The sequence below is a fragment of the Cricetulus griseus genome, chromosome 3, assembly GCF_003668045.3.
Source record: "Cricetulus griseus strain 17A/GY chromosome 3, alternate assembly CriGri-PICRH-1.0, whole genome shotgun sequence".
In the NCBI taxonomy this organism is placed as follows: domain Eukaryota; kingdom Metazoa; phylum Chordata; class Mammalia; order Rodentia; family Cricetidae; genus Cricetulus; species Cricetulus griseus.
Window position 1 is genome coordinate 159468425 of NC_048596.1, and position 20354 is coordinate 159488778.

Genomic DNA, 20354 nt, shown 5'->3' on the forward strand with positions numbered 1-20354 from the left:
CCCCTCCACCCTCAGTGCATCTCTTGTGTGAGGTCTGTTGCACTGTGTGATTTTGAGACATTATGTGGCTCACTGATCCACACAAGAACAAACTGATGTTGTGACTCATAGGATATCCTGGTGCCTGCACTCCCTTTGGGGTCTAAGCTGCACTGGGACCCTATCTCTTATCTCCAGCCCACCAGCAACAGACTCACCTTCCGGCTCTCCAGTGCTGGATTCCCCATCTACCATGGGCACTTGGTAAGCTTACCCTTTGGTCTGTGTAAACAGTTTCCTAAATCCAAGGGAGTGACCGTCCAGCATCTGGCATTCCCTTGTATTCTTTGAGGTGGAGTTATCCCTATCAACGGTCCTTAAGGCTACGGTTGACCCTCTTCATTAACCCCACTTTTGACTCTTACCCTTGGTGAGGCTTCACTTTTTGTTTGCTTTGTTTTTGTTTTTCAAGACAAGGTGTCTCTAACAGCTCTGGCTGTCCTAGAATTCACTCTGTAGACCAGGCTGGCCTCAAACTCACAGAGATCCTCCTGCCTCTGCCTCCCCAGTGCTGGGATTACAGGTGTGTGCCACCGCTGCTCAGCAAGCCTTCACTTTTTAGCACGGTTTTGCCTTTTGGCTTCACTCAAAAGCCCTTGTACCAGCCATGAGTCTCCTCAGGCTTTTAGCCCAGATGCCTGTTGAGTGTGATACAACCCACTGAATGGCTTGTATCTTCCCATTTAGTCCTTGGTGAGCCCTGAGGATACCCTGGACTTCAGGTTTAGGACCGTCTTCTCTTCCTCATCCATGGGAGGTGTCATCCATGCCTTCTGGCTCCCTTGGGATGCCTCTTAGAGAACTTCCGACCTCTCCACATAGCACCTGGCTTATTCTCCTTTGCAGTTGAATCTGGCATCAACATCCCTCAGATAACCAATCCAAATGGCTGCCCAGCAGCACCCTAAATCTCAACATTATTAGGGACCTCTGCAACTACTGCTAGCGACTGGGGAAATTCAAGCTTTCTCTTATCTTCACTCCAAGCCTTCCCTGTGTTGTTCCCCAACTCAGCTCCTAGCTATGAAGTTGGAACCAGTGGAAACCTCCACTACTCTTTTTTTTTTAAACAAAACTACTCATTTATTTTTATTGATGAATTTTGTTCTTTGAAAATTTCACACAAGTATATAATGCATTCTGACTATTCTCCCACTCTCTTCTTTTTAAAAGATTTTATTTATTTATTATGTACACAACATTCTGCTTCCATGTATGTCTGCACACCAGAAGAGGGCACCAGATCTCATAACGGATGGTTGTGAGCCTCCATGTGATTGCTGGGAATTGAACTCAGGACCTTTGAAAGAACAGTCAGTGTTCTTAACCGCTGAGCCATCTCTCCAGCCCTCTCCCACTCTCTCTTACAAAACAAATTATTTATTTGGCTTTTTGGAACAAGTATCATGCAGTCCAGGCTGGTCTTGAACCCCTGATCTTCCGGATTTTACCACCTTCTTCTTCTTCTTCTTCTTCTTCTTCTTCTTCTTCTTCTTCTTCTTCTTCTTCTTCTTCTTCTTTTGCAGATTTTTTTATTTGACTTAGAAACAAGATTGTTAAGCTGGGCGTTGGTGGCGCACGACTTTAGTCCCAGCACTTGGGAGGCAGAGGCAGGCGGATCTCTGTGAGTTCAAGTCCAGCCTGGTCTACAAGAGCTTGTTCCAGGACAGCCTCCAAAGCCACAGAGAAACCCTGTCTCGAAAAACAAAACAAAACAAAACAAAAATTGTTTTTCATGTCAATCCCTGTTCCCTTCTCTCTCTCTCGTCCTCCCGCACCACCCCCAACTAAAACCCTACCTATCACATATCCTTTCTGCTCCCAAGGGAGGGTGAGGCCTTCCCTAGGGGCTCGTCAGAGTCTATCGTATCCTTTCCTCCACTGCTCTTGATCCTGCTAACGACCCCGTCTCTTACCAGCCTCAACCCACAATTCCTTCTCCTTTGGCTCCTTCAACCTCCTCTCCTCTCTCTCCAGCAACAGGCTGCTCTAACTACCCCACCCTGCAGCCCCTTTCACCTCACAAGCAATCTTCAGTCCCTCGCACCCACCCCCACTCTGCCGTGGGACCTCCTCCACCTCTCTCGATCCAGACTCACACAGCTTCTCTTTCCCATTTTCGGGAGATTGCCAGGGTGGACAGCCTAGTCAAGGTGTGTGTCCCCTTTTCATTAAATGAACTCTCTCAAATAGAGAAAACCTGGGGCCTTACGCCTCTAACTCCTCTACTTTCTTTAAAGAATTCCAATATATGACCTGGTCCTATAGTCTCACCTTCCACGACGACATATATGATTCTAACAACTGACGTCCTGAGGAGCGCAGGCAGGTTCGGGGACAGGATAGATCACGTGCAGACGGAATCCACCAAACTAAGGCAGCACACCTGGCGGGGGGCAGAGGTGGTCCACAACCTCCAGTCTCCTCCCTCTCCAGTGACAGGCTGCTCTAACATTTCACCTCATTGGGAAGGGATCTTCTAGTTAAAGGGAAAGCCTCTATTTCCTTTGTTCCCCCCATTTGCCTGACCTCAAGAGCACCTGGCCACCGAAACTATGGTTCCAACACTCTATTTCCTTTACCAACCTCCCAGGTGGACCCCCCCCCCCCAATTCCGGGATACCCAAGACCCTTCTGTTGTCGAACACCATTCTCCTGCAATTATCCAACTACAGGACCCTACATGGAACATCACCCAAGCCCAGAACCCACCCTCTATCCAGAGCCTCAGCGGACTTAAGCCTATCATCTCAGACCTCCTAAGAAAAAAGCTACTTCACCCCATATTTCCCTGCCCCACCCCGTTAACATCCCTATACTTGCAGTTAAAAAAAAAACCAATGGGGCCCTCCATGGGGTTCAAGACCTTCAGCTCAACACCTCTTCGGTGGTCCCTCTCCATCTTGTCTGTAGCTAAACCTTAACACTCCTTTCCACTAGCCCCTCAAGAATCTCCCATTTCTTGGCCCTGGGCCTTAAGGAGGCCTTTTTCTCTATGCCCCTAAACAGCCAGTCACAAATCTCTTTGCCTTCACCTGGACTGACCTGCTCTCTACTCAACTCACCTTGCCTGTCCTACCCCAGGAGTTCTGGGTAGTCCACACCTATTTAGTCCGGCTCTGGCCTCTGGTCTAATCTTTTTGTCTCTCTCCAGATCTAAACCTACACAATATATAGATGATCTCTGTAGTCTGCCTCTCCGATTAGCTAAACTGACACCTCTGCTCTTCCAAATTTCTTGTCCAGTCGGGGGTATCGAGTCTCCCTGTCTAAGGTCCAAATGCCCACCACTCAGGCCACCTGCTGGGGACTAACCATGACCCCCGACCCACAAAGGATAGAAAACACCTTGTCCAGTCCAGGAGACTTCAGCATTCCTAGGAAGAGCTGGCTTCTGGTGCTCCTGGATCTCCCTCCTTGTCCCTCCATGCCGCACCCTACATGAAGCAGCTGTGGACCCCCAACATGAACCCCTTCTCACACTGCTACCAAGCCCTTTCAGAAGCTCCAACAGGCCCTCTTCCAGGTCCTGGCACTACACTGTCCAGGCCTAACCTGTGCCTTCTCCCTCTATCTAACACAAAAGAGGGATATGTCCTTGGGGTCCTAGGCCACCAATTGAGACCTTCCTTCATACCTGTGGCATGTTTGTCAAGAAAAAAAATTAGCTTTATCACCCAGGGTCAGGCGCCCTGCATACATGTTTTAGTGGTGACTGAGCTCCTTATTGTGAATCCAATGAACTTTCAGGTCACTTACCACTGTCTTCTCCCACAGCCTGTCCCCCCTATATAAAGGCTTACAAACTCCACCTCCCTTCTGGGTTCTCTCTCTCCAGGTGACACTGGTAAATGAAGCCACACTTACTTTCCAATCATGCCCATCCCTCAGTATCTCAAATCTTCTTCCCTAACCAAACAGACCACTCTCCATCTCATTCTTGTATTGAAACCCGAGAACTGCTGCGTCTTTACTTGCACACAGAGGAAGGCACATTACCCCAGGCCACCTACACCTGGTACACAAACGGCAGCTCCTTTTTACTTGAGGGGGCCTGAAAGGCAGGCTATGCCATTATGTCAGATACTGAGGTGGTTGAAGCCCGCCCCCCCCCCTGCCCACAGCACTAATCAATAGACCCAACTAATAGCTCTCTCCAGTGCCTTTTAATTGGCACAATGATAATCCCTAACCGTCTACACAGACCATAATCATGTCTTCCATGTCCTCCTGTCCCAAGCTTCCCTCTGGAAGGAGTAGCTGCTACTTCCAACAAAAGGAGGATCAGTAAACAACTCAGACCAAATCACAGCCATGATCTCCCCATGGCTATAGGAATTGTCCACTGCCAGTCCCACTAGACAATTCCATCACCTCTCTGCATAGCCATATCCTGTTTCTGTTTCCACCTCCTTTTTTTTTTTTAGATTTTATTTATTTATTATGTATACAACATTCTACTTCCATGTATACCTGCACACCAGAAGAGGGCACCAGATCCTATTACAGATGGTTGTGAGCCACCATGTGGTTACTGGGAATTGAACTCAGGACCTCTGGAAGAGCAGTCACTGTTCTTAACCTCTGAGGCATCTCTCCAGCCCCAGGTCTCCACCTCCTTAGTGCCAGGATTAAAGGCTTGTCATTCCAAGTGCTAGGATCATCTTTGTGTGAGCTCGGTTTCTCTTTTAGACTGGATATGTGGCCCAGGATGGCCTTGAACTAACTAACTGAGATCCACCTGCCTTGGCCTCTTGAATGCTGGGATTACAGGTGTGGGCCACCACTGCCTGGCATCTATGGTTAGCTAGTGTGGTTAGCTTTGCACTCTGATCTCCAGGCAAGCTTTATTTATTAGATCATAAACAATATATCACCACACCCTTCAACTACCAACAAATTCTGTCCTGTCTACATTAGCTCTTTCATCCTTGAACTTGTTAAGCCAGTTCATCAGCAGGGGTCCTGTTAGTGAGATACAAAACTTATGAGGGCTGTCAGACTTTTGTTTCAGGTCAGAAGGTTGAGGCCACTTGGAAATTTACCACCTTTAGTACCTACCTTGACCCCTCTCCCTATCTATCTGCCTACCAGGAAGTCTTGTCTAACTCCCTGTTTCTTAAGACCCTGCCTGATTTAAAGCCAGGCAGTGTCAACACACACCTTTATTCCCAGCACTCAGGAGGAAGAGACAGGCAGATGCCTGTGAATTCGAGGCCAGCCTGGTCTACAGAGTGAGTGCCAGGACAACTACACAAAGAAACCCTGTCTCAAAAACAAAGCAAAAGACCCTGATTTAACCCGCACGCCTTTAATCCCAGCACTTGGGAAGCAGAGGCAGGTAGATCTCTGTTTCCAGGCCAACCTGGTCTACAAATCAAGTTCCAGGACAGCCAGGGCTGTAACAAGAGGTTCTTTGTCCCAGCTGGTCCCGTGGCCCTTGAGCCCCAAATAAACACACTTGGACACTATATTAACTATGAAACTGTTTGCTGGTGGCTAGGACTTCTTATTGGCTAGCTCTGTCTTAACTATTAACCCATAACTACTAATCTATGTATTTACATGAGGTCTTGGCTTACTGGAAATGCTGTACCTGCAACTCCTTTGACTGCTACATGGCAACTCTCTCTGCCTACCTTTCCCAGAATTCTCCTCTTCTCCTAGTCCCGCCTATCTTCCTGCCTCATTGGCCAAACAGTGTTTTATTCATTAACCAATAAGAGAAACATACAGAAGGACAACCCCCATCACAGGGCTACACAGAGAAACCCTGTCTCAACCTCCCTTCCCCCACAAAAGAGAGAGACAAAAATGAAAAACAGAGGAGACACTGGGTGTGGTAATACTGACCTGAAATCTCAGCACTTGAGAGTAGCAATGAGAGGATCAGGAGCTCAAGATCATTTGTAACAGTATTTAAGATATGTGGGGCCTGGAGAGATGGCTCATTGACTCGTCCCACGGGTCAGTCATTCAGGGTTCCGAAGGCGGGGCTGCCTGAAAGAGTCATGGGCGAGAGAAGAGAAGGAGACCAAGCGAGCAAAAGAGGGGACCAGAGTCCATCTGTGCAATTGTCAAGTGCTGGGATTAAAGGCGTACGCCACCACTGCCTGGCCTGTGCGTCCTGTCGGCTCAGGAGCCGCCGCTGCCCGAGCTGCGGGCTCGCCTCATGTCTCACCTGCTATAAAAGCACGGAGGCAGGCGCTTTACTCCCCTCAAGTCAGCAGCATGCTGGGCCCAAAGGCTCGGCAGGCAGGTCCACGCGTGCTGGGCGGGACTAGGCCACACGGGCTGTTCCGGTAGCACCGGTCTCGGGAATTAAGCACAAAATTGTTGGAAAACTTTGCTAGTATATCCAGACCCATTATCTGTTTTTATAGCTTTTGGCACTCCCATGTAAGCAAAACATCTTAAACAGTGACTTATAACATGCCTAGTGCCTTCTCCTGTTTGTGGAGTGGCACATTTTTAACTTGCCAAACTCTGTAATGTGAGTCACATCCATTCGCCATAAATGGTTGGGGAGCAGGCCTTGAGGATTCACCCTTAAACCAGCCATAGCCATATTGTGGACATATTCCTCATTGTTTGATGATTTGACCAGCAGTCTCTCTGGTTAAGCCAAATTTCTTTCTTAGACTTTTGCTATTATGATGAAGAAAGTTAGAAGCCTGTCGAGCTTTTTCTATTTAAGGCAAATCAACCAATTTTGTTAATTAGATAATTCATTCCATTTGGCTAGTAATCAGGGAAAGGCCTATTTAATAGGTTCCCATTGTGCCCCATAAACATGATAATTCTCTTAGGTGAATAACATTTTGAATTTGTTTAAATAATATTCTGACTTGACTATTACTAGATCCTGTGTATGGGACTGTTTCTGTTACCTTATAAGCCTTAAATATATAGTGACTGTCAGTATACAAAGTAAATGAATTATTTACCAGGATCTGTAAGACTATTGCAACAGCTTGTAGTTTGATTATTTGAGCTGAAGCCAGAGCTGTCTGCTCTATTTCTTTCTATTAAAAACCTATGTAAGTAACTCTTCCAATAGAACCATTGGTAAAAATTAACATAGCATATTTTTTTAGGACTGCTTTTTACAATTTTGGAAATACAAAAGGATGTATAGTGCAAATTGTAACAGTCCATGAGCTAGAAATTGATTATCAATTCTTTCTGAAAATTGAGCAAAGGCAATCGCCCATAAATCATTGTTCTGAAACCATCAAATGTTGCTTAGAGTAGGAGACATGTATCATACTTGGTTTTCTCCTAAAATACTTTTTAGAATCTATATGGCATTTCTGTATCATGTAGGCTAATGCTTTAAAATAAGGGTTTAAAATATTTAGGCCTGTAAGACGGGTAGGCACAACCATAGTAATGGTTCCTTCTGCCAAAAACCAGAAGTCAGACTATGTTTTGTAGGGAGTACATAAGTTTCCCATGGTTTTGCATAGTCAATATATCTGATGATGCTGAATCGACTCCTCAAATTATAGAACTTGTCTACCTTCTTAGTTAGCTGTTTGGGTATATCTGGATCATTATCTCCTTATAGAATTGTACTTAAAGGATTTAAATCATCATTAGATGTCCCAAAAAAGGTACTTAACCAATCAATATTTTATAACAATTTCTAAAAAACTTATTTAAAGATTTTTAAGGTATCTTTTCCAATTGCTATCTATTAAGCCTTAATTTCTTTAGAATATAACATATGTCTTTAACAATTCTCTAGATTTATTTAGAGTTTTTGAGTAGCCTTTTCTAATCTAACCTTCGAGGCTGACAAGCTGATAAAACCTTATTTGCATGTTAGCTGACCTGCCAAGCTGTGAATCTAACAGGTTGGCTCTTTTCTGAGGCTTCTTATAAACCCTTTTCAAAATCATGTTTTAACTTTAATTTCCTAGATTTCCTTTTTTAACCATAAAAATTTAGTCAGACCTGTATCCTCTCATCTGCCAAATTTTACAGAATCATCCATAGATTTCTATGTCTCTAAGCTAATGCTATAGGCTTTTGCTAACTTTTTAATTGACTGTCTCCTAGGGCTGAAATAAAAATTTTTCCTGCTAAGACATTGACTGACTGACTGGATGCTCTTTTTGACCCTATTAAAGTGATTTTGATATTTTAAACTATATCTGAGGCAATATAAATATCTCTAATCATATCCAAGGCAATTTAGGCATTTCCATTCATCTGCATTCATAAATTCACAATCACATCATGCATCCAGGTGTGGCCACACCGTTCATTCATAACTTGCATACGTCTCACATTTCTCCTTTTGCCTAGGTTATGATCAGCTTGTAGAAAAGAAAAATCCCTAATTGAAATTTCTAACATAGTAGCTTATAGTCAATCATTGAAATATGAGCATCCAAAATTTGAACAATTCTAAGCTTAAATATGTTGCCTTTTCTTTTCTATAAGTCTCAAAAACAGTCTGGCTGTTTCAATAGCATTTATATACATTAATCAGCCATCAACCATGGCGGCATCTCCCAAGGCTGTAAGTTGCAGCCCCCAAGCTTGACTGCCTCTAAGAAATGCTGCCAGCAGCATTTCTCGCTGTGGGCGAAGTAACTCTCCCAACCTTTTCCCAGGTCTGGGGAGCTATGTCTGGTCCCGTTAAAATCAACCATAGACAAGCTTTATCAATAAAACAGAAAAAATGAACTAAATCTTTCTTTTTGACTCATTTCTTTTTATCTTCTCCTTTTTAACTCTTACTCCTTTTTATCTTTCTTTTTAACTCTTACTCCTTTCTCCCTGCGGGCTACCTAACTTCTCTTATGAATTTCAATTCTTTACCCATAACACGGCCCATGGCATTGGGACAGCAATGATTGGTACTTTACCTCCACCTGGAGAGGGCTCGAGTCTGGCCGTCTGCAGGATCCTCTTTGTCCCGGGCTGTCTTTCCGCCATCCGACAGCTGACCGTACTCCCCTGTTCGGGCGCCACTTGACCCGTCCCTCGGATCAGTCATTCAGGGTTCCGAAGGGGGGCTGCCTGAAAGAGTCATGGGCGAGAGAAGAGAAGGAGACCAAGTGAGCAAAAGAGGGGACCAGAGTCCATCTGTGCAATTGTCAAGGTCTCCATTTATTGGGGCTCAGAGTGGGCTTATATAGCCCTGCAACAAGGAAATTAGGCAAGCGGTGGGGATAGCAGGAAGGAACGTCTTGTATTTGCTGGGGCTGGGACATTCTTGCGGTATCTTCTAAACAGCAGGCAGAAAGGCCCACGCCTTTTCTCAGAACGCAGTCATTAGTAGTCCCTCTTGGCCAAACTTATCTAATTATGGGTCACATGAGGCTCACTTAAAGGTCATAAAAGGATTTACAAAGATGGGCTTTTAAACCCCATAGTTTAGGGCCCATGGCCCTTAACAGCTCATCAGTTAAGAGCATTGGCTGTTCCTCTAGAGGAGCTGGGTTAAATTCCCAGTACCCACATGGCATCTCACAACTCTGTAACTACACCTCCAGGGGATCCTGTGCCCTAAAACAGACTTAACTTTGATGCACATAAAAATAAATCATTAAAAAAATATGGATTCGGGGGCTGGAGAGATGGCTCAGAGGTTAAGAGCACCAGCTGCTCTTCCAGAGGTCCTGAGTTCAATTCCCAGCAACCACATGGTGGCTCACAACTATCTATAATGAGATCTGGTGCCCTTTTCTGGTGTGCAGATATACATGGAAGCAGAATATTGTATACATAATAAATAAATAAATAAATAAATAAAATCTCTAAAAAATATATGGATTCGGTATTTCAAGGTCATCCTCCACTACATAGCAAATTTGAAGAAAAATCTAGCAGGGTATAAAAGACTATTTAAAAACAAACAAACAGGGGCTGGAGAGATAGCTCAGAGGTTAAGAGCACTGCCTGCTCTTCCAGAGGTTCTGAGTTCAATCCCAGCAACCACATGGTGGCTCACAACAACCTTGAATGAGATCTGGTACCATCTGTAATGAGATATGGTACCCTCCTCTGGCCTGCAGAGATATATACAAGCAAGTACTGTATACATTTTAAATAAATAAATAAATATTAAAAAAGAATCATGAAAAAAAAAGAAACCTATTAAAAAAAAAAAGCAGGCTGGAGAGATGGCTCAGCGGTTAAGAGCACTGACTGTTCTTCCAGAGGTCCTGAGTTCAATTCCCAGCAACCACATGGTGGCTCACAACCACCTTGAATGAGATCTGGTGCCCTCTGCTGCATGCAGGCAGAAGACTGTATACACAATAAATAAATAAAATCTTTAAAAAAACCAAAAAACAAAAACGATCAAAACACAAACAAACACAGAGTTCCAGGACAGCCTCCAAAGCTACAGAGAAACCCTGTCTCGAAACCCCCCTCCCCCCGCAAAAAAAAAAACAAAAAACTGAACAAACAAAAAAGTACAAACTGAGCCTGGTGTTTCAGGCCTGTGATCTTCGATCTCAGGAGAGCCTAAACACTAAACACTATTCAAGGCCATCAGGGTAACTCAAGGAGGTGTGATGATGGTTAACATTATATTTAAAATTTAGACTTAGTATCCCTGAGAGACCAAAAAGCAAAAAATGTCTCTAACATGTAAGTCTCTCACTCGCAGGTTGTACACTAGCCACCCACTTTCCTTTTTCTCAGACATGAAGACTATCCTTAAGTTGACTGTAATAGCAAGATAGATGGTCATAAAACTAACTGCTATTTTGGCTTTTGTAATCAAACTTGCTTTCTCTGCTAAAAAAGATGACTAAGGCAACTGTAAGACATATATGTTAAAATTAGAGCCTGTCTACATGTAATCTTGTAGTTTTTGCCTTTGTAAGCCTTGGGCTGATGTGGCTAGGGGCTGCATCTTGGGAGCGTTCTTGAACACCAGTAACTAAATAAAAAGCCTCTTTTTATTAAAATTTATTTATGGTCACGGTGAACCTCTGAGCAACCCTACACTCATGACAGTGTCATAACAGGCCCTGTGTCAAAGGGGCCTGCCTGAGAGACTGTTCAGCAGTAAGAGCATTTGTCACCTAGCCTAAAGACCTGAGGATCAGGACCTGGCGAGATGGTTCAGTGGTTAAGATCACTGGCTGCTCTTCAAGAGGACCTGGGTTCAGTTCCCAGCACTCACGTGACAGCTCACAATTGTCTGTAACTCCAGTTCCAGGGGATCCTACACCCTCACATACATACAGCAAAACACATGAAATAAAAATAAATCATTAAAAAAAAAAAAAAGACCTGAGGATCCCAGGACAGTGGAAAGAGAGAACCAGGTCTTGAAAGTTGTCCTGCATCCTCCTCCACATGGGAGCTGTGGCATACGCTAGGTGGACCCCCCCCATCACACACACACACACACACACACACACACACACACACACACTCACACACTCACACACACACACACTCACACACACACACACACACACACACACACACACACACACACACACTCACACACACTCACACACACACACTCACACACACACACACTCACACACACACTCACACACACACACACACACACACTCACACACACACACACACACACAGATAAATGTAATTAAAATTTGCATGCAAAGGCTGGACAGATGGCTCAGAGGTTAAGGGCACTGACTGCTCTTCCAGAGGTCCTGAGTTCAATTCCCAGCAACCACATGGTGGCTCACAACCATCCCTTATGAGATCTGGTGCCCTCTTCTGGTGTGCAGATAAAAATGGAAGCAGAATGTTGTATACATAATAAATAAATAAAATCTTTTTTAAAAACTTGCATGCCAGTGAGGGCACACAAACACTTGAAAAAAAGACAAGACACGTGTAAAGATAACAATCACAAGAGCTCGTCCACACACAGCTAAAACGGGGGACATAGTCAATTATGTCACAAGACAGAAGTACAACACCACAAAACATGTTACAGGAAAGATCGCAGAGCTGCCACCCACAGACACTAAGGACTTAGAGGAGGACCAGAAGTTATCATTTGTGGGCCCCTCCAGGAGAAAAATCACCTTGGGTTTGAGCAATTTCACATGGGTTTCTATGTTTGTAGTTGTAACATTATTGCTAAACCATCTTTATTGGTGGCTTAAACTACTAAAAGCCAGCTGGGGGTTGGTGGTGCATGCCTTTAATCCCAGCACTAGGGAGGCAAAGGCAGGCGGATCTCTGTGAGTTCGAGACCAGCTTGGTCTACAGAGTAAGTGCCAGGATTGGCTCCAAAGCTACACAGAGAAACCCTGTCTCGAAAAACGGAAAAGCAAAAAACACTACTAAGAGCCAATAAAGGGCCGGTGTAAGTTTATAAAGGGAACTCCCTCTCTGTGGCCGGTCAATAGAGCACTTTTCAGAAGCAGATACTGGGTCGATGGTTAGAGCATTCTCCTTTCCAAGGACAATCCTTGACGGCTGCTTTGACAGGATAACCAGTTATGTTTTCTCAGGCGAGTTTTTTGAAGTTACATATTCCTCCTTTTCTATTCTTGTCTTTATCTTCTGTTCAAAACAGAGCGTACTTCCATAGAAATAATAATATCCAAGACACGCAGTTACAACATGTTCTAGATTAGTCTACACAAACACTCAGCAAGTAGGAGAGCCGCGCATACTCAGGTGCACAGACAGGCAGCATTCACAGAACGAGACCACGCCCACCCGCAGAGCACACAAAAGTAACTGGGATAGACTGGGAGGGACTGGCGGGCAAGCGGGGCTGGGATTACCTTCTCCCCACCCGCGCGCGCGCGCGCACACACACCGTTTGAGGATTTCTCAAAGTCTGGCCCCAGGATTCCTTATTGAACTTTGGGATCCCGCCCCTCGGGCCCTTGACAACTGGCTAACCTGGGGTGGGCGGAGCAAAAGCCAGCTGGCCAATTGGATTTGTGCACTCGTTTTCCGCCCCTTCCTGGTTTGGATTCTTAAAGGAGACATCATGCATGCGATGGGAAGAATCCGCTTACATAGCCAGGCTGCTACGTAGGCCCTTTTAAAAGGCAGAGCCACGTAGGACCGGGGTGTTCTGGGCGGAATCAAGGAGGAACCAATGAGTCCCTATTAGGCCAGGTCAAGCGTGCAGCTCCCGAGCAGTCTGCGTGCACCAGGTCCGAAGGGTAGAGGGTGGGGCAAGGTTGGGCTCCGCTGACGCCGGGCTTTTCCAGGTGGCGGTCGCTGCGATGCTGGCCGGCTACATGGCTTTGAGAGGAGTCTCCGCGCGGATACTGAGCCGCAGGCCGGGCCTGCACTTCCCACGTACGTGAAGCTCGGCGGCGGCACACACTAGTCAGTGCGGGGACCTGGGATGGGGTGGGCAGGGAGACACAAGGACACTTTCTCAGTGTGACTTTCTCGTCCTGTGTTTGCAGAGAAGACACAGAGCCGACCGGCCCAAAGTAAGAACCACCTTCCCACCTACACTCCGGTCCAGCTGTGGCCTTGACCCTTGGTGGTCTCTGTCTGTGATTGCAAGGGCTGCCGGGAAGGGAAGCTGGGTTGTGCCCAGGGTCAGAAGCGCTAAGGTATTTGTTTCTATTGGGCTAGAGAAGGGCTGCGTTTGTCAGACTGTATGAAGCTAGCATTCATGTGGAGCTAGATAGGGAGAATGGGTGCAACTTAGAAATCTGGAAGAGATGGGCTGGAGAGATGGCTCAGAGGTTAAGAGCACTGACTGCTCTTCCGGAGGTCCTGAGTTCAATTCCCAGCAACCACATGGTGGCTCACAACCAGGCCTGCATGCAGGCAGAATACTGTATAGATAGATAATAAATAAATAAATCCCTAATAAAAGAAGAAAAGAAACCTGGAAGAGACCTGGGCAATGGTGGTGCACGCCTTTACTCCCAGCACTCAGGAGGCAGAGGCAGGCGGATCTCTGTGAGTTCGAGCGAGTTCCAGGACAGCCAGGACTGTTTCACAGAGAAACCCTGTCTCAAAAAACAAACAAAAAGAGGAAAGGGGGGGGGGGTCTGGCTGACTGGAACTCCATGCCCTACCCAGCCTCTCGTCCTGGGTTTGACTGGAGGGACCCACTGGTACTGGAGGAGCAGCTGACTGCTGATGAGAAACTCATCAGGGACACCTTCCGCAACTACTGCCAGGAGCAGCTTATGCCTCGAATTGTGCTGGCCAATCGGAATGAAGGTGCCCATGTGGAGGGTGGGCACCCTGGGCTCCTCAGCCACACAGGATTTACACCTGCTGCAGTGCCCACACACAGGCTCTGTCCCTGGAGTCAGGGACTCCATCAAGCTGAGACAGGGCCTGACTCTGGCACCCGTCTCTGCAGTTTTTCACCGGGACATCGTGTATGAGATGGGGGAGCTGGGCATGCTGGGACCCACCATCAAAGGTAAGAGGGGTTCTCTGTATACTCTGTAGCCCTTACTCCCAGCACCTGAGAAGTCACCCCTTCCCATCTGTAAAATGGGCAGTGGAAAGCCCCAGTCAGGGCAGCCCCCTGCTCACTTCAGAAGGGCCCCATTATAGCCCTTTACTCAGGGCTGTTCCAGCTGGCTGAACTTTGGTCGGTTTACCTGCTCCTCTTCTACACCAGGGTATGGCTGTGCTGGGGTGTCATCAGTGGCCTATGGGCTCCTGACCCGAGAGCTGGAGAGGGTGGACAGCGGCTACAGGTCAATGATGAGTGTTCAGTCTTCTCTTGTCATGCACCCCATCTACACCTATGGGAGCGAGGAGCAGCGGCAGAAGTATCTGCCCCGGCTGGGTAAGCAGCTGCTGCCTGGTGGAGGGAAATCAGACTGTGGTCTGGAATGCAGATCCCAGTGTCCTCATAGCCTGCCTCCTTTCCTACAGACCACCTGTGCCCTTCCTTGCCAGGCCCTGATTCCATACCATCTCTGTCAGCCTCCTCCCTCTCCCCTCCCCTGTGACTTCACTCCTGGCCACCATCATCTCCCCTTGGGTTTGTTTTCTGTGCTCCTTATCCCAGTCCAAAGTTGAAAGTCTTAACTGCTAACCATGCGGCCCAGGAGCAGGCCCCTGAGACCTTTCCTCTACTTCTTTGACCACTCAGATCTTATTTGTAGATAGGGTCTCTCTAGGTAGCCCTGTTTGGCCTGGAGCTTTGTAGAGCAAGCTGGCCTGGAACTCAGAGGTCTACCTTCCTTGGTCTCCTGAGGGAGAGGGAAGAGCTAGGATTAAAGGCATGCACAACCATGCTCATCCCTCTGGCCACTCTTGTGACTGCTCAGCTACTAGAGATTCTCTCAATAACCACCTTGGTGATTACTTTTCCTCATACCCTCCTTCAGGCTGGGTGTGGTGGCGCACGCCTCTAATCCCAGCACTCCAGAGGCAGAGGTAGTTGGATCTGTTAGTTCTAGGCCAGCAAGGGCTACATAGTGAACCTTCTCAAAAACAAAATAAGAGACAACCACAAACTTTATGCCCTCTTTCAGCTAAGCCTCTTGGTGCCCTTGAAGACACTCTCACCAGCCCCTTCCTTCTGGCCTCCCTCATACTGTGACATTGTGATTATAGATAGCCTGGACCATTTCCTCAGTTCACAGAGTGGTTACAGGTCTGGCTCAGTGGTGAAGATAATCTATCAGGAGATGAATGAGGCCTGGTAGGTAGCCTTATAACCCTGACTTGTGCTTGCAGCCAAGGGTGAACTTCTGGGCTGCTTTGGGCTTACAGAGCCCAACCATGGGAGTGACCCCGGTGGTATGGAGACCAGAGCTCGCCACAATCCATCAAACCAGAGCTACATTCTCAATGGGACCAAGACCTGGTGAGGGGCCCAGGTGGTGGTGGGTGATAAGGTGTGTGTGAGGAGGCAGCAGACAGATCCCACCATAATTTTTTGGCCCCCAGGATCACCAACTCACCTGTGGCTGACCTGTTCGTAGTGTGGGCTCGGTGTGAGGACAACTGTATTCGGGGCTTTCTGCTGGAGAAGGGAATGCGGGGCCTCTCAGCCCCTAGGATTGAGGGGAAGTTCTCCTTGCGGGCTTCGTCTACTGGTATGATCATCATGGACAACGTGGAAGTGCCTGAGGAGAATGTGCTCCCTAATGCGTCCAGCCTGGCGGTATGTGGTAGACACCTTGGGAACTGGTGGGGGCCACCTGCTGGCTTCCCTTTCTCACCTTTTCAAGTGGAGAACAAACTACATGGTCCCTGTACTTGTGGGGCATTGTGGAGTTTGATGCTCCCTGTTCATGGGTTACCACTTTGCCCCAAATGCATATGGCTCTGCCCTGGACCACTTTTTACTCTGCTTGTATGAGCAGCTACCTGTCTCCTGCCAGCTTCTTGCATTTGAGCACTGAGGTCCCATGCTGTATAGAACTGTGTGCACACACAGAGCAGAAAGGCACTGAACAAACAAGGCTTGCTGCACCCGAGTTTTGGTGTACATACCCTATGTGATTTAAATGCAGATGCCCTTGTCTGGAACATTTGGGAGACAGATTTTCCTGCTTCCCAGTTGGTTCTTCCCAGGCCTTCAGCTGACTGAGAGAGACCTCTTGTCAATCTTTTAGGGTCCTTTTGGCTGCCTCAACGCTGCTCGATATGGCATCACATGGGGTGTCCTGGGAGCTGCTGAGTTCTGTTTGCACACAGCACGGCAATACGCTCTGGACAGGTGTGGAGGGTCTTAAAGTTTACTTTGTACCCCAATAGTGACTTCCCCAGTACCCCCCAAGTTTAAGTTCTCTGCTCTGGCATGACTTGGGACATCCTGAGCAGTTAAAATGAGCCAATAACAGGGTCACTATGAATTGGGAAGCCTCTTGAACTACAGGCCCTCACTTGACCTTGCCTTTTCTAGGATCCAGTTTGGTGTCCCCTTGGCCAGGAACCAGCTGATTCAGAAGAAGCTGGCAGACATGCTCACCGAGATCACATTGGGCCTCCACGCTTGTTTGCAGCTTGGCCGTTTAAAGGATCAGGACAAGTAGGAAATCATATAGTATGATTGAATCCTGGGCCCTTTCTGAGGTTCTCCTTGCCAGCTAGTGGCCCCAGCTGGGGACATAAGCTTCTTTCCCTCTTGGTTTTGATGGGCTGGACCAGGGACAGCCTTGCCAGTTGGATATCATCTGTGGGGTGTACATGAGACCCAGTGTTTATAACTTATGTGCCACTCCCAGGGCTACCCCAGAAATGGTCTCCCTGCTGAAGAGAAATAACTGTGGGAAAGCCCTGGACATTGCCCGCCAGGCACGAGACATCCTGGGAGGAAATGGGATTTCTGATGAGTACCATGTGATCCGGCATGCTATGAATCTGGAGGCAGTGAACACTTATGAAGGTCAGAGCTGGACCCTGGGCTGAGGAGGAGGGTGTTACAGTGGTCTTGGGGAGGGAGACAGCAGTAAGGAGCTGGGATAGCACAGCTCTGTCCTCCAGCGTCACCAAATGACTGTCAAATGACTACCCTCTGCCCCTCACCTGGAGCTGTTCAGAGGTTGTGGGAGTAAATATATAAACGAGTGACTGCATGACTTCAAAGGTCCCAATGAGCAGACTATGTGAGATGCTCATGCTCCTGGCCCTTGTTCTCATTGTGGGATGAAATATGGAGGGAGACATAGTCCCAAGAGCAAAGTTCGAAGAGAGAGGCGCAGTTCTTGGTAGTGGGTGGGCGTGAAAAAGAGAACAGCACACAGTAATTGTATCACTACTTCATGTTCAGAGAAAAAGGTGTTTGCAGACTATGGGAGTCACAGAGCATGTACCCATGGCTTAGGACAAACTTGGAAAAAGACATGAAAAATGATACTGGGGGGGGGGGGAGGCTGTAGGGATGGCTCAGTAAGCACAACAGTTGCCATAAAAGCATAAAAACCTGAGTTTAAGTCCAGAGCCCTCATAAAGCCATCACAATAGCATTCATCTGTAACCCAGTGCTCCAAGGTAAAATGGGAAACTAAGGCATGGATCTCAGACCAGCCAGCCAGGGTAACACACTAGTGAACAACAAAAATCCCATCTCAAATAAGGACCAAGGCCTGAGATTGTCTGCTGGCTTCCAAGTATGTGTCACGGCATGTGCACCTACACTCACGGGTTCTTGACCAGTATTTAAAAGGGGGGAAATACACTGGGTGGTGGTGGTGCATGCCTTTAATCCCAGCACTCGGGAGGCAGAGGCAGGTGGCCTGGTCTTCAAAGAAAGTTCCAGGACAGTCTCCAAACCTACAGAGAAATCCTATTGGGGGGGGGGATCAAATCCAGTGTGATCCATGCACAATGGGGTCACTAGCTTCTTGGTCAGAGAGGCAGATTCTAGTCAGAAAACACAGAATGCATGTGATATCTTCCCTGTCTGCCTCAATGACTGAGGATCTGAACCAAGGGAAAGTCGCAGTCTTCAATGTTTATCTCTGGCTACTGGACGAAACATTCCAGAAACAGTGAGGGAGAGAGGTGGATGAGATCCTACAATGTGAGCATGATTTGAGATGTGTCAGACTTGGGGTGTTGGAAGCAAATGGAATGATTTAACTGTGTAAAAAGGAAACCATGGTTTCTGCTGCTGTCCCTAAAGGAGGGGTGGAGCAAAGGACCATCCATGTTTTTGCACATACAATCAGTCTTCCCAATTCTGGAAGAAAGTAGGCCAGGCTAGAAATCCAACATTTAATCAGCTATAGGTGTGGGTTGGGTAAATTTGCTAAAGCTAGGTCTATGGCAGGGGCTAACCTTGTCACACTTTGGTAGTTAGCACAAAGATCATTGGTGGCTTTTGTGTTGGGTTACAGAACTGTAAAAGAAAACAATCGCAGCATGGCTCAGTGGGCTGTGTTAAGATGGGAGCTTCTTAGCAGCAGTCAGCATTCACCATCTTTGTAATTCTGTTCTTCTGAAGTGGGAACCTAGGGCAGCACAGGGAATGACTTTAAAGGTAAGTTATGAGCTGAAGATTCCAAACGAATTCTAACATTCATCTCACACAGGTACACATGACATTCACGCTCTGATCCTTGGGAAAGCAATTACTGGGATTCAGGCATTCACAGTTGGCAAGTGAACCCACTTCAACAGCGGGACCTTCAACAAGAGAAATGCTTGGCTAGAACCGCGCACCGTGCATTGCTCTTTGTCTGCTCAAGAAGCAGTGGCTGGAACTGGCTTTTATGGTGGAAAGTGAGACACTGATTTGAGACTATGGAAATTTCAGATATGCTCTATAGAAAGAAGATGAAATTCTCTGTATGGCCCTTAGCCCATTTTAAGTGAGATCAGACTCCATTTACTTTAAGCTTCTTCTAACTGGGGGGGGGGGGGACGACACTGTGAAATGGAGCAGACCTTGTGAGAAAGTGCTCTGGAGTTTGTGGTGCCTTCCTTCCTGCCTCCATCCCAGGGGCAGTGCCTTCTATGTTCAACACTGAGCAAATAAAAGAGAAAAATAAAGCCTGTGCCTCACTCCTTGGTCTGGGTTTACTGGTAACCACAGAGGGGTAATTTGGGGAGTTTCTCGTAGGAGAGATTAACTTGCCTGGGGGCTATGTCTTCCTGGAATAGTTCATAAACTTTGAGCTAGACAGTTTCTGAACCGGCAAGGGGGCACTTTGTCCTTTCCTTCATGATACAGTGAACTACACAATGATAACATGGACAAGAGTTTGGTTTCTCAGGGCAGACTGTATGACTTAGGGTTAGTAACAGTCGTGTTTCCTAGAGCTGAGGTGACTATCAGTGGCAGAGCACTTGTCTGGCATGTGCAGATCCATGTGCCCTGGATTTCATTCCAAGCAATGTAGGGGAAAAGAAAAAAGTCTGGTTCCTATCCACATTTACTCTCAGTTGAGTCATTCCAGGTCTCTTTCCTCACAGGATACACCCCTTACCTCAGACTGGACACACAGGTCTTTATATACTGTTTCCACAGTATGGCAAACTTGCTTGAGCTCCATTTCCAGAAGGCTGATCTTTGCCATCTTCTGAGTGAATTCTTGGAGTCTTTCCTGAATGATCTTGCTGTGGTGGCTGTACACCTGGTACATTCTCTCCTCCAACTTCTCTGTCAGATCTGAGACCTTTCAGAGAGTAACAAAGAATTGTACTGACTGCAAGGTAAAATTTTGTTTATGTGTTGTTTGTTTATTTATTTAGAGGTATGGTCCTGCCATGTACCCAGGCTGACCTTGAACTCATCACTCTTCCTGTCCCAGCTTCCATACTACTGGGACTATATGCACACAGGTACATACCACTATTCTCAGTTCTTTTGTTTCAGATGGTTAGTCTCGTGTAGTCAGGACTGACCTTGAATTTTCTATGCAGTTGAGGCTGGTTTTGAACTCCTGATC

General features: G+C 46.9%; 1 protein-coding gene and 1 long non-coding RNA gene across 5 annotated transcripts; one reads left to right on the forward strand and one right to left on the reverse strand.

Moving 5' to 3' along the window:
• Positions 1–1670: 1670 nt before the first annotated feature.
• On the reverse strand, positions 1671–12891 carry LOC103161433. The gene is made up of 5 exons (XR_003483463.2): positions 12792–12891; positions 8919–9072; positions 5893–6039; positions 2314–2425; positions 1671–1731 (listed from the first exon to the last, which is right to left on the reverse strand). It is a non-coding gene; the product is annotated as an uncharacterized LOC103161433 (long non-coding RNA).
• A 249-nt stretch (positions 12892–13140) lies between these two features.
• Positions 13141–19468, forward strand: Gcdh (glutaryl-CoA dehydrogenase). 4 transcript variants are annotated; one of them, XM_035442545.1, is made up of 12 exons: positions 13154–13172; positions 13230–13320; positions 13434–13460; positions 14065–14208; positions 14354–14416; positions 14621–14791; positions 15691–15820; positions 15904–16120; positions 16575–16678; positions 16865–16990; positions 17187–17347; positions 18996–19468. In XM_035442545.1, exons 2-12 carry the CDS (start codon positions 13245–13247, stop codon positions 19067–19069), a joined length of 1293 nt encoding a protein of 430 aa, XP_035298436.1. In that variant the 5' UTR covers positions 13154–13172; positions 13230–13244; the 3' UTR covers positions 19070–19468. The 4 variants fall into 4 exon arrangements, with proteins under 4 accessions (XP_035298437.1, XP_035298436.1, XP_027262050.1 ...); XM_027406249.2 differs by lacking the exon at positions 13154–13172 and having other exon boundaries at positions 13183–13350; positions 13434–13586; XM_027406248.2 differs by lacking the exon at positions 13154–13172 and having other exon boundaries at positions 13183–13350.
• Positions 19469–20354: the final 886 nt, after the last annotated feature.

Bases quoted from the DNA above. Each gene is read 5' to 3' on its own strand.
- Gcdh (XM_035442545.1), top strand. From the start codon at position 13,245: ATGCTGGCCGGCTACATGGCTTTGAGAGGAGTCTCCGCGCGGATACTG. The intron at 13,321-13,433 runs GTACGTGAAGCT...CTGTGTTTGCAG, and splicing joins GCCGGGCCTGCACTTCCCAC to AGAAGACACAGAGCCGACCG. The intron at 16,121-16,574 runs GTATGTGGTAGA...TCAATCTTTTAG, and splicing joins CTAATGCGTCCAGCCTGGCG to GGTCCTTTTGGCTGCCTCAA.